This window comes from Spinacia oleracea, chromosome 6, assembly GCF_020520425.1.
Source record: "Spinacia oleracea cultivar Varoflay chromosome 6, BTI_SOV_V1, whole genome shotgun sequence".
NCBI lineage: Eukaryota > Viridiplantae > Streptophyta > Magnoliopsida > Caryophyllales > Amaranthaceae > Spinacia > Spinacia oleracea.
Genome location: NC_079492.1, coordinates 124,949,643 through 124,966,203, shown reverse-complemented (window position 1 = coordinate 124,966,203; position 16,561 = coordinate 124,949,643). Strand labels below are relative to the sequence as shown.

Here is a 16,561-nt window from a genome sequence, read left to right as displayed (position 1 = left end):
CATTGCATAAGACCGTCACACAAAAAAAAACATTGTAAAAGACATTTTTGTCCATAATTACTTTCTTACCTAATAAAATTAAATGAATGCTAAAATAAAAAAAAAAAGAGTCCATAAATGTTGTTTTACATAATAAAATAGTTAGAAAATTTTAGCAAATCTCTACATGTTACTACACACATATATACAATCAGGTAGTCAAATCTGCAGTTAAATCTGCTAAATAAAAAGGCAATCCGCTAACTGCTAATGCAAATAGTAAACAACTAAACGCTAAACTCTAATTGTCAAAGAGGGTCATAAGCTATATTACTCCCTTCGTCTCAAATTACTCGTTACACTTGCCTTTGCACAAATTGGGAGTTATATTTGTAATTAAAAAATGAGTAGTTCTTAATCAATGCAATTGGGAGTTATATTTGTAATCAAATTACATAATGATGACGTTGTGAGTAACATAGAAGTTCAAAGAGCAATGAATTACGGAGTAATCAAATAGCCTGGTCATTGATGGATACATCCTTTTTTAGACTGTAGAAACTTCCTTTTTTGATTAACAAATCACAATAACACTAACGCGGACCAAGTCCTTTTAAGTGTATACCTAATTCCAAAAGGCAATTTCAAGTTGATTAGTTACTTGGTTAGTGATGGTGCAATTCTTCCCCAACTAACGTTCATAAAATGCTTCACAAGATACATACAGCGACACAAAAGGATTAGTTATTAGTAAAACTGCACATATTGCACCATTTTAAACTTTCGAATCTACTATGATCAGGTTGATGTAGCCAGTCCAATTATTTACTAAAAGCTGTGTAGACGATCATGCAAGGCAGAAGCATAATCTCCAAACTGCAGGTCAGTTGGCGGACGCAGGATGAAAACATAGGAAACGGGGATGGATGTTACTAGAGGTTTCTTCGAATTGACAGCATCTGGTAAAACTCCAAAGGTTGTTTCATCAAACTGAAAAGACTCCTTGAGAAAGAAGAAGCACTCTCTACCCAATTTCTCCACCTGAAACACATTTAATAAAATGTCAAAAATACAACATAAATGGGGTAAAACGCAGACAGCTTTAAAGCACATTGCCTGGAAGATGTAAGATGCATAGTTGCATACATAATTCGAAATGCGCCTAGTATAATCAACCAAGGATAAAATATAGAATGTGCATGGGAGATCATTGCATGTTGTTCTGAAACAATCCTTATGCCCCCATTATTATTAAGATTCCGGGTGAGTGATGCATCAACCAACTTCCATGGTTCAACTATCTAATGATAATATTGAGTGAGGTCAACAAGAGACTTCCTAGTTCCATGGTTAAATGTCTAATAGTAGAATACCACACGAGATGGACATTCAACTATCTAGATAATGCCCTAATATTACTCTTATAGGTTATTGACCGTTAAGCCTGCTGTTCAGACATGAATAGCTGACTATTCCTTATTCAAGCAGTAACCCAACTGTCCAAGTCATTGTAAAAAACTAAAAAAGTATTCTCAAGCACTAAATTTCTTATGGCAGCCTGCTGACTAGATCAAACCAGCAGTTAAAACACATGGAACAAGAAATTGAAGGTTAAAGTACATTAAGTGGTATACCTGTAGGTGTGAGAACCTGATATTGTTCATGGTAAGGATGACATGCACGTCAAACAATGTATCAGCCAATATGCGTACAGCCAAATGCTCAAAGAAGTTCTGAACAAGATGACTTTGCCTTTCTGCGCTTTCTTCACAGCTACCAAAATTTGGAAACCAGAAGACACGCTTCACCTTGTCCCAAGATATGGGATTTTCAACTGCTCCAAAGCTAAAAATCTTGAAAGGTTGACTAATATCCCACAAAATTTGAACACTAGACAGTGATGGATCAAATATCGTGGTCTGTGAGAGAGAGGTGGTGGCTATAATTTTTGTTGGTTCATAATGTTGGGTGAAGTTTGATGAAAAATGGAAGTCTGTGTCATCCAACAGCAATAGACAACCATCGGAAGGTATGGGAAATAATTTAATAAATGCTGCAGCATCAGCAGCCTCATCTTCTGGAATGCATAAACTTGATTCAGATGACACAACTTGAGCACCATGTTCATGAGAAAAGACACATTTGTCACCATTCCGACAACCCTACATATTAGTTCTTACAGCAGTTAACAATGGGAGTACCAGAGGATAAACTAGATACCGGTGGAATAAATTAAAAGCAGAACAATGATATTGAAGACAGCAGCAAATAACAGAAGGTCTGAGAGGTGTGGCTATCCAGTTCCTTTATGCCCAAAAACAACGGCCAGTACTTATACTTCGTATTTGTACTTATATATGCATTAGTTCACTGGCATTAAGAGCATGTGCCACGTGTCTTGGAAGAGCTTCTCCAAGCGTCTCTCAGAGGAGAGAGAATTTGACGAGCTAATTCTTCCCCAACAATGGGGCTCTTGGGCCTCTCTACGGAGACTGGAGAGACACTGGAGAAAGACTCTTGGACAAGAACTACTTAATTTCTTTGGAGAGCTAGTTCACCTAATATTGTATATGTTATGTATCCATGACTCTCCAAATTTTGTGGGACCATAATTAGGTGTATCTTCAAGGAGAGACAATTAAAATTGTTGGGAGTTTTGGGGGTACGTATCTTAAGGTAGAGAGATAGAGAGAGGAGACCCCTTTCGGGACCCATGTACGGATGTACCAATATACATGCTTACAGTTTATGCAATTATGGTTGCTGTTTGTGTTCATTCACAAGGGAATGAAGAGGAATAAAATTGTCAGTTTCATTTATATTGATGGTTACCTTGCTCCCCAAACACAAAGCAGTATTAACAACAAAGTAACCCTGTTATATCATCGGACTAAGTTTAGATCATCAATTTGAAGCACCAATGATGCAGTAAATATTATTTGAGAAATCTGCAAAATGTTGCTTTGTATAACAATTAATCGCCCTCTACAAGGAAAACACAAGCAAAATTGTTAACAGAGATCAATACCTGTAACGATGCAAAAAATTTGCACACAGGTCTTTTGGCTTGCAGTGAATGGGTGTACATGCAATCACTTCCCCTCCTACAAAACCCTTGGACAAAAAACCTACACATTGGTGATTCCTCATTATAAAATGATCCCCTCTCATCAACATACTGATGAGGATCCTCAACCAAGGCTTCTGCATGCTGAACTCGGATCTGAGAAACAAAATTTACTAGACAAGTGAGATTGCATATAATCAATGGGTGGTGGGGGAGGGGGGAGCATGCAAAGTATGCTACCTCTTTAATAACATTTGCAAACTTCTCTGCTATAATTTGGCTTCGAAAGTGGTGAGGGGGTACAAATGGAGTAGCAAGGCATTTTCTTGTTTCTTCATCCTCAGGAAGAGCAGTCAAATCTTCGTTTGGTTGACATTCTAGAAGGCACTCGTGTCTGAACTCATAAGGATCATCATAGTAAGAGGGAAAGCCACAAGATGTGGCAAGAAATGTAGGCCTATATCTATGCAACGAACATAAAATGTCGTTATCTGCATCGAAAAGTGAAACATATTAAACTAAATGATAATGAAGAGTTCCAACTTCGAGAAGTCTAAACAAGCGTAACAACATACATATTTCAGAAATTTGATGCATTGATGATTGCAGCAAGTTATGGGAGAAGCACCATTCTTCTTCAATTCTACTGAGCAATGTGTGCGGCGCTTTTATCTCATCAGCATTTAAAAGTTGCTTCAAATGTTGCAACCGATGCTTATCCTTCATAGAAATATAAAGGTAAAAAAATGTCATATATATCAAGAAAACAAATACCTTTGATTCTAGAGAATTGCTGAAGCCTGAAGGAACATCACTCTTTACCTTAAATACTCGTTGCCAAAATTGATAAGCGCATAGATTCGCCAAGCAAACCACCTCCTTCCTTCCAGACACAGAAGGATTCTCTCCACTTACTGAAAAGTAGGAATCTGTATATTCCATAAACTGTAGATGATAGTCAATACTTAGAAAGACAGATGCATACAGACACCATGTCAAATATTAACTAAAAAAACCATACCACGATTCCAAAATTAATTAAAAATTATATAAATGTAGATGATAGTCAATACTTATAAAGACAGATGCATACAGAAACCATGTCAAATATTAGCGTAAACAACCATACCACAATTCCAAAATTAATTAAAAATTATATAAATGTATATTAATATACACGCATTATAAGAAAGTACCAAGTTTTCTTGACCAAAGGGACGAATAATTGGTTGAGGCTGCATATCCATCAATATGCCAAGCAAAATTCCCTCGCGTAACATTCCAGCACCACCAAATCTAAGAATCAGCACAGAAGCGTCAAAGGATAAGGAGAAACTGGCAAGCAATCGCCCATAAAAAGTGGGTTCATATCGACCCCTAGGATGTGTTTTGTGTAATGCTTTTAAATGCACAAGTAAGTTCAGTGCATCCTCTATAATCTCAAGATCTGGTGGGTCCAAAGCCTTTTGGGACAAAGCTGAAATCAAAAATCAACATATTAGAAGCTCTACTATCAAAATTAAGAACAGAACCATATAAGAGCCTTAGGCAAAACAGAAGAAAACCATGTACTTGTGATATGATACTATGACTGAGTCACTGACAACATAACTACTCCGTAGTGAATTCAGTAATGAGTAATCTAATCCTAGGCAAAGTGTGAGTACCAAACCCAGAGTGATTTATAGAATATCAGACTGCACCAACATGTGTTTTTCACATGACACTAGGGGAAAAAGAGGCATGGAAACTAGCATACTCCTGGAAGAAAAATACAACACCAACAAGCAGAGAAAATTCAGACCCTTTATGCAGGGGAGATTTGGCTAGAAAATAAAAGGAAATGATGACAAATGACTAGTATCAATTCAACGTTTGGCCTCAAAAATGATATGGGGATAGGTAGGAAAGGAAGGAAGGGAAGTGATTGAAAACGCCCTTCATAAAATTTTCACTTCTCGTACTTTTATGGAACTCGGCCTTTTGACCTTCTCCTATTAGCTTAATAACAATTGAATATCGCTTTCTTACTCTATGTTTATGTTCGCTGTGTAGCTCCCCCCTTCCAAACTTGGAGGAATTTGGGAGGAAAGAGAAAATAAGAAACTGCAAAAATATTTTTTTCTTCTTTTTCCTTCCAATGAAAAAAAACACGGGGTAGTAAAGTTCATTTGCTTTCGCTTCTCTTCCTTTCTTTGCCATATCTGTTACTAGTAGAATACCAAACAAAGCGTTGAGCATGATCAAATAGAAACTATTTGCTGTTTACTAAAGAAATAACTTAACACACTAAACAGCTGGAGAATAGGCACAAGCTTAAACAGAACAACTGTCCCACAAAAAAGGCGACAGCCACTGGTGGTAATAAATCCAAACAAAGAAACTCCGGGCTTTTGGATTACATTCCCATTAAGAGAGGCCCTTGTTCAAAAGAGACAAATGAAAATAATAAAGAGAACAGCGTGTGAGGAGACACCTTACCTTTCGGGTCATTAATAAATTTTGATTCAGCACAGCAAATGGAGAGCACCTGTAGTCTTAGTGATAGCTTGAGAATTGCAGGAGACTCAAAATCTGGCAGCTTATTGTAAAATGTTCCTGTAACCAACCTATAAATCTGGCCATCACAAGTCCTGCCAGTTCTTCCTTTACGCTGATCAGACTACAGGACAATCCTTTGTGCAATTAGAATTCAGATTTTGACTACAGAAACTTGAGTTAAAGTTATGATGATACTCTAGCAATACCTGAGATTTAGAAACCCAACCAAGCTCAGACGTATCCATTTTTCGGTTTTCGTCCCAGTAAACTTGTAGTGATCGGCAAGAATCAATGACATATGCAACTTCAGGTATTGTCACTGATGACTCTGCAATATTGGTAGCTAATATAACCTGCATAAATCATTTGATTAGTAGCATGAATCAGACAAACTCGATAGCTGCTCAGGATCCAGAACAACACAGAAACAGGGGAACTCTACATACACAAAGGCCTAGAAAATATCAACTAATTAAGGGAGATCATTTGCAAAAGATTCACCTAGTAGGCCTAACCTCAGTATGCCAAATTCTTAATGATTTTCCATAACATGTGCATGATTGCCCGTGTTAAATTATAAGGTGAGATATGCATGTCAGGATATTTGGAAAAGAAGGGACCGACTACAACGTTCAAAGAAACAAACCATTAGAAGCAAAAGAGAAGAATGCTTTGTAAGACAAGATGAAAATGGGAAGTTGAACACAAAGATTAAATTCTGAAATTAAAAACACTCCCTCCATGCCATAATGTTACATAAGTTACAAAACAAGCATGTTAAGATATTCATCAAAGTAGATTGAAAAGGAAATGTTTACCCTAAATTTGGTTTACTTGCACAAATTCCTATTTAATTAATGCGCAAACTTCAGAAAGGGATGACAGAGAGAAAGCAAGTTTGATGGTATCAAAATGGTAAGGCTGCTTACTTTGACCCCTCTATCCCACGTAGGGTGACAGTCTCGTTATAGGCATTGGGATGATGTCTATGTCAATGATATTAATGTTGTTGTAGTGAATTTATATCATGATAGCTTGATTGTAATCCATGAAAGTGGAAACAATCAGATATTTCCATTGACTCCATTCCTAGTATTATTTAATGACTCCATTCCTGATGCTTACAAATTTAAAAGTTACCCTTATCAGTTATTATTGCAAAAGCCGGCTATAAATTGCATGACTAACAAACTTTTTCATCAGTGTTTGAACTCATAATGATTAAAACCTGCATGGCTAGCATACTTTTTCTCTAGTGTGAACTCATAATGACTACCAACATAGTATCACTATGACTGACAATATTTTCTTTAGAGCTCATGATCATAATAAATCTTTTTTTTTTAATCTTCATGACTAACGATACCCAAAATGTTATTCATATATTCCCTTTATCCCTTAAAAATAGGGCACATTTGATTAAAGGTAATTTTAAGGAATGGGGTGGAAGAACAAATATTATCCTTCTTTATGTAAGGTTTTACATCTTTATCATGCCACAAAATAGTCTTTCCTTCTAAGACGCCACCCGTCAAATTTTGAATCAACTGATTTGATAAAGCTACCCATCTTCAGTAGATGGGTGAAAGATGGACAAGTTGTAATCATACAAACTAAATTTACAAAATGGAGTTATTTTGGGACAGTCAAAATATGATGTGGCGTAATGTTTAAAGACGGAGGGAGCAATAATCAAGGAAACTTTAAAACTTGATAAATTTAATTTCATTCATTTTTAGTAAGGAGAAAAAGAAAAAAAAAAAGACAAACATTTTAGGCCGGAGAGAGTTCCAAGTAGGGAGAAAACACTGCAAAGAAATATCCTTCTTCCCTGGAGACCCAGTGGCGGAACTATACATCCCTCAGAGGTTGCAATTGGACCCCCATTTATAAATCTATTGACTAAGTTCTTGGGCTATTTCACTGAAGAATGAAAAAAAAGCACATAGTTCGCTCTCCCTTTTAATAAAAGAATACAGCCCATTGGGTGATGTGCACTATCACGTCTAACAAGATGTCATTGCTTTTTCATATGAGCATAGTTTTTTATACATGTAACTGCATTGTCTAACAAAGACATGTAACAAAGACATGTAACAAAGAGATGTGCTATGTTGCTGTTTTATATGAGTATAGTTTTATATAATTATAGCTTTTGAGAGATGTAACTAGTACAGTAAGTGAACCAAAAAACAATAAAGAATCTATTCTTCAAATTTCAGACTTGCAGCCAAACCTTAACCATTGTTTTGATTTTCACTGGTGCTGCAACCGACTTGAAGCGGTAGTCTTTTGCTCTTAAATGAGGCTTTGGTCTCTTCGCCCGGTCTGGTCTGGATGGTCTAGTATTGTCTGATAGTTTTTCTAGTTTATGGTCTAGCTGTTCTGATCTGGTTTTTTTAGTTTATGGTCTGGTCTGGGTTTCCTGGTCTTTTCTACTGAATGTTTTTGTGTGTGTTTTTTTTCTTTTTCTGATCGGGTTGGTCTGAGTTTTTCTGCTCTGTTCTGGTCTGATTTTAACAAAAATCAGTATTAAGTAATAAGCAATAAGCATAAGGTAAAGAGAACATAGCTTGAATTGAATAGAAAATTATTTTTCCTCTAAAAAAAGACAGATCGTAATATTATTTTATTCATGCTAACAGTTTGTTAATTTAAGTTGCCTATGTGAGAGTATGCAACGGTATTACGTTCTATTACATTTTTGTTATATAAAATCAAAAAAAATTGGACCCCCCGTTTTTAAATTCTTGGATGCGCCCCTGTAGAGACCCTTTAGTTTTTGTTCTTTATTTATTCATAGCACATTCCATCCAAATCATCATTCTGGGATACATAAGACCAAATCAGTAATTCATAGGACTCATAGAAGTATACTTTAATACCAGTACTAATTGTATCTGCAACACCCATGAAAATAAAACAGACTGACCAACCACACGGTCCACACTAAAACAAAAACAGAGAAAACCAAAATGCACCTTACGACGAGACTTTGATATCTTCATAGCCATTAGAGCTTGGTTTGTATCTACACTGCTGTGTAAAATATGGACCTTGAAATCTGAACTGAAGGGCTTTAAGAGGAACCATTGTTGCTCCAAGGAATAGTATGTTGGAAGGAAAATCAAAATACTCTTTTCAATGTCTGGCTCATTTTTATGTATATACGAGACAAGTTCATGGATAAGATTGTGTACATCACGTTTGATATCAGCCTTAGCCATGGATGGGGCTGTCCCGCAACAGTATTTCACACACAATGAATCTGAAGATTCAGGTATCGCCTCAAGAAGTTCAGCAACCTGCCAGCAAACAGGGAGTAAAATAAATTAATAGTATTTCATATTGTAAAAGAAGAAAATCTGACAATAAATCACTACAAAAAAATTATTCTTTTCATCAGTTGGCTCAGGAAATACAAGAAAAACTGTGAATCACTGAATCAGTAATAAACAATTAAAGAAAGAACAGTAGAGTTTAGTTTACGACAGATCACTGCAGGCAACAACAAGAAAATCAATGAAATTTTTTGAGAGCAAGCTTTATAACCAAGAAAATTACAGCTAACACAAACCACCAAAATTAGGAAATACCACATTTCAGTGTAATTCCCCCTTACATAAGTTATATAGGGAAGAGAACATCTAGGTAAGATAACAGTTTCCTATAACATAATTACTTCCGGAAAATGGAGCCCCGTGAGTGTTTATGGTAAGTATGTCAGAATTCAAGGAGCCAGGCAACTGCTCCCAGTCACCAAGGATCCCATATTTCTTCGGATCCTAGAGCCTGATAGCACTTCTCATAGGTTAAACTCTTCTTTGTCTAGTCTCAATAAATTCCCTGATTCTCCGTCGTGATTGATGAGTTTGTGTTTTGTGTGGTTGCATTGAAGCTTCATTTCAACCGTGGTTATGAGCTACAAATCTGGTTATTTGGAGATGGACTATCCTATTCAATCTGCTCTACCAGTCTTTCACTTTAATGAAAATGATGATGACAATGTACTGAGTTTCATCGTAGGAGTTGCTCCATTAAATTCTTACATTTTCAGAAACCTGCTAAAGTTAATAAAGAAAGATTGGTAATTTCATAGGCATAAAGTTTGTGTGCTTTGCTTTGCCTCACAGTGAAGAGAAAACTCATATTTTTTTCAGCTATACCTCTTTTGATATGTGCAAGCAAAATAAATGGCATGTGAGAGAAAAGAGGCTATGCTCGCAGGTATCCAATCCCGATCCTTATAATGTAAATGCTCTTTACAGCAGGAATTTAGGGAAGAAGAGTTGAAAACCCTTTTAGAAGAAGGCAAGAATGATTCGGTTAAGATTTAGTTTACAAATCCAATGTAGATAATAATGGGCTGGAAACTCAAAGACTCTCTTTTAATGAAGTGAAGCTTCTGTTGTTTCAACTTCCAAAGGTCTTCAATTGACATTATATTGCCCAAAATCAAACTACCTATTGCCACAGTACAGGGTCAGGTTGGGACGTAATTGGTTATGAGGTGTTTTCTACTTTGGACATAGCCAATTATTACCCTACAGTAACTGCTGATCAGGTCTTTGTTATCCTTGCGTTAGTCGCGTACTCTCTTGGAAGAATCATGTTATCATGATATCATCAGTATTACCCAGAAAGGAGTAAGGAGGGTACATGCCCTATATAGTCAGCAATCAAAAATCATTGATACGAAGAGTCTCAACTCTCAAGTGCAGAAGTAAGGAAAATAGGAAATATGGATATTTGTGCGAAACGGAGCCCGAAGGTTCCAGAGTAAATGCTCTCACTGAAAGCATGCTGCCATGCTCTGTGAAAGAAAAAGAAAAAGATATTGTTTCTTTATTGTTTCAAGTAAGACGGAAGCTGTCAAAATCCTCATTTACATTTAATTACGTACTTGTGAGTGTTGTGACTGCTGCCAACAATGGGAAAGAGCTTGGTTGCTGTCCAATGCTTTCATTGTTCATGGTACTCTCTGTCTCTTTCTCTCTGAAGAGCAGTTCTATCTGGCAGTAAAGATGGTTCATATTCCTAATTGACAGGCTTGCCTTTGTCTGCTGGGGGACTGGGGGTTATCAGCTTGACTGTTCATGCAAGATAATTAAAGATCTCTCTCCCCCCCTCTCTCTCTCTCTCTCTCATTAATACAGAGGATTACCTTAGCTAATTTGGCTTAATTTTTCCCCTCCTAACCTTTGATCCTGGTTTCACCCCATGCATACACCTACTAACCATTTCACCATAATGTGATTAGAAAACTCATCATTTTCTGGCACAAAAGAGGTGCCTTATTAGAAGCGATTTTCCCTTCTCCCTCATGTTGCACTAAGGCTCTGTTCTGTTTACCTTATATCCACTTATTTAAGGAAAAACATTTTCAGATAAGATAAGTTCGGGAAAATAAGGGCTATCCAAGTACGATTTATAACTTAAGTAATTTTGATAAGTTCTAATAATTTCAGAAAGATAAGTTCAGGAAAAATAAGTGAAAATCAAGTGAATATAATACACCCGACTAGAATCGAAAGGAGATAACAAATGGCAATATTAAAGGCTAAATCTTTTTCACTTTTTCAAAATGATATGGCCTTAAATAAATCCACTTCATATGTCAACCAACAAGGTTATAAACTGATTTACACTTTAAAACATTGGAAAACGAAACATATTTTCTCCAACTAGTGCTTTTGGCTCTATACATATGATCTTTGGTTCCAAAACACTTGAACAGAAAATCCATTCATCAGTCATAGACATACAGCAACAACAATACAAAGCCTTAATCCCAATGATGGTGACAATTGTGACAATATTTAAACAAATTCTCTGCTTTTAAAAGTCATGACATCTAAAAAACATATCACCTAATTTATGACCTACTGCCACATTGGTGAGGTTCCAAAGTCCAAACAGGGTAACAGAACATTTGAAGAAAGCAAGCATCCATAGGATGACGGGAAATATCTTGCATAAGTCTCAAGATGGAGTAGAGATAGTATTCACTTGTCATATAAATCACATGGGGTGGACATGATAACATATTAACATGTAAAGGGGGTTTTACAAAAATGCACACACTACTCATCGTTACTGTAATGTACTTTCTAGATTCTAGAAGCCTCCTCTCGGCCTCTCCTAGCCAGGAGTATGACAGAAAAATCAGGTTCAAGGGACATGTAAACATTGAAGGTAGCCTCAAACAGTTCGGTCCTTCGGTGGTTCAGTCATATGTGCCCTTAAGCCCACTATAGAAGTTTTCATAAATCAATGTAGTGAGAACAAGTTAAAAGAAACTACATTGACATGTAGGCTTCAATGAATAGACAAGATAACATCCAAGAACAAGGATTTAAAAGTTTACCTGTTCGAGATACAGGACCCTCCGCTGAAAATTGGTATGCTGATCGGGACTAGGGATAGCAAGGACTTCCACTCTTTCATCCCTACCAAGATCCTTAAAGTAATCCCGGTATCTCGATATATCAGCGGTTGCAGACATCAACACCAGCCTGAAAATTTTAATTTTCCATCAGACGACTAAAAGCAAATGCATCGTCATATGTCTCAGCAATGTGCTAAAAATCATACACGACAATCAAAATAGTGGTGTTCTTTCAACTTACACATCGTCCAATAACAATGTCAAATTTAAGATAAAAACCAGCAACGGTCAACATAAACCAATTAGAGAATAAAATCTGAAAATGAAGAAAATCAACAGCCCTCTAACTTCAGGTTTGCTAGTTTCCCTCAGATTCTATTTCAAACTTCTACACAAGTTCTAAGAACAAATGTAATACTTGTTATACTCTGTAATTGCAACACAGGAAAGCATTAAACTCTTCAGAACTTCTAAATATATACGGAGTATCAAGGCAGTGCAAGCAGATGACTAAGACAGGGGAGCCACAAACACTTGCAGGGTTCCAATGGTAAAGATGAAAAAGAGGGGATAAAAAGAAGGAAAAATAATTAAAGCAAACAGACAAACGAACAAGGAAACCTTATGTCTTTGTTTCTGAGAAGAAACTGCTTCACACAGACAAGAACAAGATCGGATTCTACTGATCTCTCGTGCACTTCATCTAGAATGATAGCCTTGTACTTGAGAGCATTTATTCCCTTCTCTCGCAATTCCTCCAGCAGTACACCAGCAGTTTTAAAGATGATTTTTGAACTGCATTGATTAAAAAAAAAAAAAAAAAAAAAGATGTTAGCATAAGAGCCACTTCACTGGTAAAAACATAGCTCACAGAAGCAGAACAAATAGACAACTGCCTCATGGTTTCCCCCTGGATGCAATAAAACAGCCGATATTCGATAATCTACACAGAGATGCAGAGTTGTATGCACAATTGCACATACATACCAGGAAAAGCAACCCTAACTAGACAAAACGCATAACAAAGAGACATATTAAAAATTAAAGTTCGTGCCAACTATTAGAATACAAGGGAGAACAGGTCCTTTTATGAAAAAAAAAAAAACATTACCATGACATTCATGAAACTATATTATGTGTAAGCTATAAAAAATTAACATAGTAGAAAAACTAAGGCAGTGTGTCCTTTTTCAAATAAAAAGTAGTTAGGAATAGATTTCAGAAATAATTAGGCATGTGCCCATTGATGAGCACCAATACCTGGATGATACGACCTTAGAGTGACCAATGTGATAACCAACCTCGCTTCCGACTTCACATTGAACAATATTTGCAACCATTTTAGCAACAGCAACAACAGCAAACCTCCGAGGTTGTGTACAGACAACTGGGGTCATATTTGCTTCGCGAAGAAACAGTGGAACTTGTGAGCTTTTCCCTTCAACACCCAGAAATTTTGCACGTTGTCAGCAAACAAGATGAAAAGGAATGTCAGTCTCAAAATAATTAGGAGATCATTGCTTTATATAGGAAAATAGTGTTCTTCCTACCCAGAAAGGTATAAAACAACCCAATCCCAATTAGTCATAACTCGTTACGTGGAATCTTAGATAATACGGTAGCATATTTTTGTGTAGCGCCACAGATTTTTGTTGAAAAAGAGTAGTGAGGGAAGATGGATGGGGGACTACACCGCCTGTGTAGTAACTAGTACCACAGACAATTGTGGTGTTATACTGTTATACGCTTTGCAATGATACTTAAAATGGTTGTGATTATACCTTAGGTGGCAGTGATTTTAGAGACATGAACAGACCAATAGAACAGGGTGTCGCTTTTGTAAGGGGCCCAAAACCTGGAGAGCTCTTAAAAAAGGATAAATAATGTTTGGCATGCAGTTACACTTATTACAGCAATGTTGGTCCGTGTAAGGTGTAATACTATGAATACTAAAGTATGCAGATCGAAAGCCTGCACTTTCAATGTTTCATTTTTGCTTTAATCCTTTTCATTATTGCCCCTTTGATAAAAACTGTGGCACTTCTACAGTTCTACTTCTTTCGCTCAACTCATTTTCATATCTCATCTTTGACGTTTTCCTTTTCTTTTAATCAATTCATTTTGGGATTGTTTTTCAGTGAGATTTGACAATTTCACTTCTTTAGAAGTATTCCACATCTTGATGCATATCCCCCCTCCCCCCCCCCCCAATCCAGAACATAAGTCATTGAGCTACTGATCCAATAAGTCATTTACAATTCCAACGCAATATTAAATGTCAGTTTAGAATACCAACATACTGTAACACTATGCTACATACATCTGTAGTTTAGTTTATATGTTCACAACGTACTTTGTAAATGTTAAATGCTGATTTCAACATAGTTCTTGATATGTGCAAATATTTCTAAAGCAGCTTATCATTTTGGATCAAAAGGGAGTTCACTAGTTCAGTTTTTAAAACTAAAAAGACGTAGTATGCATAATTTTGAAAATTAAAAATGGTGTAAGTTTTTTAAATTAGGGATCCATTTTCAATAATTAGGCACGCCCCCCAAAAATGTTTAAGACGGCCTTCAGATGAACCTATTATTTCTTCATAACATAAAACCCCCCTAAATGTTTAAGACCGCCCTAAAAAAACCTATTATTTCTTCATATTATACACCCCTCTCCATAAAAATTTAATCTTATTTCAACACAACACTGATTCATCTCAGCAAAATCTTCCCTGTCCTTAAATAATCCATACATTATCTAACCACATAACACAAATTTTTGGAAGAGAACAACTTGAACAAACCTAAAATGGTAAGATAAAAACAAAGCAATACACTAGGTAGTAGACATTCCAGTACCCGAAATTGTACAGAAACTATAAAAGGCCAATCTGATATCAAAATTATTACTCACCAGTCACCACTCACTACTCACTATTCCTGAATTCCGGAATTCCAAGTTACATTACTAGTTCAAAATTACTGGTTCAAATTACACCGTCAACACGATTATTAAATGCTCCAGTCCGGAATCCGCCCATATGGTATTAATTCACATTATTAGTTCAAATTACATCATCAACACGACAACTAATTCCGAACCTCCTAATAATTTATCAGCAGAACTACGCCTCGACCATTACCAAAAATGACGTCTCTACCAAATTGAAAAGCCAAAAGTTGTTGCTTTTCGATCAAACAGAAAAAACAAAAAACAAAAACTGCTTGACTTTGTTAAACACAGCAGCAATTATCAAATACGCTATAAACAATGTCGAATTAAGAAGACAGTGAAAAGAAGGTGAAGAATTTATACCGCAACCAGTTTCGCCGACGATAAGAGTGACTCTATTCTCCATAATCTTCTCAACAATTTTCTCTTTCATAGCCATAATTGGAAGAGAAGCGAACTTCGACGCCGAAAATGGCAAAGGATACGACGAAGAGGACGGCGATGTCGGCGGCTCCATTGAACTCCGGCGAAAGAGGAGAGAGAAAATGTAAGAAAACGTCGGGAAACACTCTTCTTTTTCAAAGTCTTTGTTAATTTATGAAACACTCTGCTTCGCCCTTTTTTGCTTTGCTTCTGTCTCGCGCCTAGAATAAGGGTGATTATGATTAGCTGTGGTGCGAGTGCACAGGGGTAAAGGAGAAGACTCTGATTAGAGGTGTGACTTTATTAAAGGGGGTAGTTTTGTGTACGTGGAGTGATCAGTGAGGGGAGGTGTAAGGGAGTCTGGTGTGCTGCTGTTGTAGGAGATTATTGTTTTACACCCGTCACTTGGGGTCCCACTTGTTGAAGGTGCGTAGACTGAGGAGTCATGGGAAAGGGAAATACGGGAGTGTGGGGATTGTGAAGAGTCGCGGAGGTTGACCGGTTGTTGACTTGTTGACTAACATTTTGCTTCGGTGTAGTAGAATTTTTGTTTTCACATTTAAAAAAAAAAAAATAGCAAGTCTCTGTTCTTTTTGTTTGAAATTCAAAATAAAGCAGTTCACTTCAATTTAGTACAGCATTTAGTTTAGTCTAGTAAATTCAATTCTATTTAATTTAATTTAATTTAAATCAATTTACATTGTTATCGTTCTTGTTATTATTTAATAATTATTTTTTATTTAATTATTATTATTATTATTATTTAATTATTATTATTTATTTATTTATTTACTATTATAATTGTTATAATTTATTACTTATTTCAAGGTGTAACTCAACATTTGAGCAGTCGCCTTAAAATAGTTTTATGACATTTTTTCCAGTTTTTCCTGTTATTATTCAGTTCCGTAAATTAAATTCAGTTTTATGATTATTAATTATTACTCGTATTTATTACGAAATACTTATTATTAGTTATTTTTTTATTATTTTATTATATATATTTATTATTTGTTACTATTGTTTATTTCGGTCCAGTTCAATAATAACATTCAATAAAGTTCAGTAGCATTCAGTTCAATTAAGTAAATTCAACTTAAAAGAATAGGGACTTATTTTCGATTATTCGTGAATAGTCTCACATTTAGTGAGTACTCGTACTTTTTTCAAAATGGTCTTCAAAAAATGGTCCTTAACTCGTTGGCAACCGA

General features: G+C 36.0%; 1 protein-coding gene across 2 annotated transcripts; it reads right to left on the bottom strand.

Annotated features, from left to right (window-relative positions):
* Positions 1-460: 460 nt before the first annotated feature.
* On the bottom strand, positions 461-15,669 carry LOC110796008 (DExH-box ATP-dependent RNA helicase DExH8). 2 transcript variants are annotated; one of them, XM_022001041.2, is made up of 14 exons: positions 15,291-15,669; positions 13,236-13,413; positions 12,597-12,770; positions 11,955-12,102; positions 8,569-8,892; positions 5,794-5,940; positions 5,528-5,708; positions 4,243-4,523; positions 3,869-3,991; positions 3,622-3,766; positions 3,287-3,537; positions 3,008-3,202; positions 1,614-2,141; positions 461-1,020 (listed from the first exon to the last, which is right to left on the bottom strand). In XM_022001041.2, the coding sequence occupies exons 1-14, from the start codon at positions 15,442-15,444 to the stop codon at positions 808-810; spliced, it is 3,042 nt and encodes a 1,013-aa protein (XP_021856733.1). In that variant the 5' UTR covers positions 15,445-15,669; the 3' UTR covers positions 461-807. The 2 variants fall into 2 exon arrangements, with proteins under 2 accessions (XP_021856733.1, XP_021856732.1); XM_022001040.2 differs by having other exon boundaries at positions 3,008-3,537; positions 15,291-15,562.
* Between the last annotated feature and the right edge of the window lie 892 nt (positions 15,670-16,561).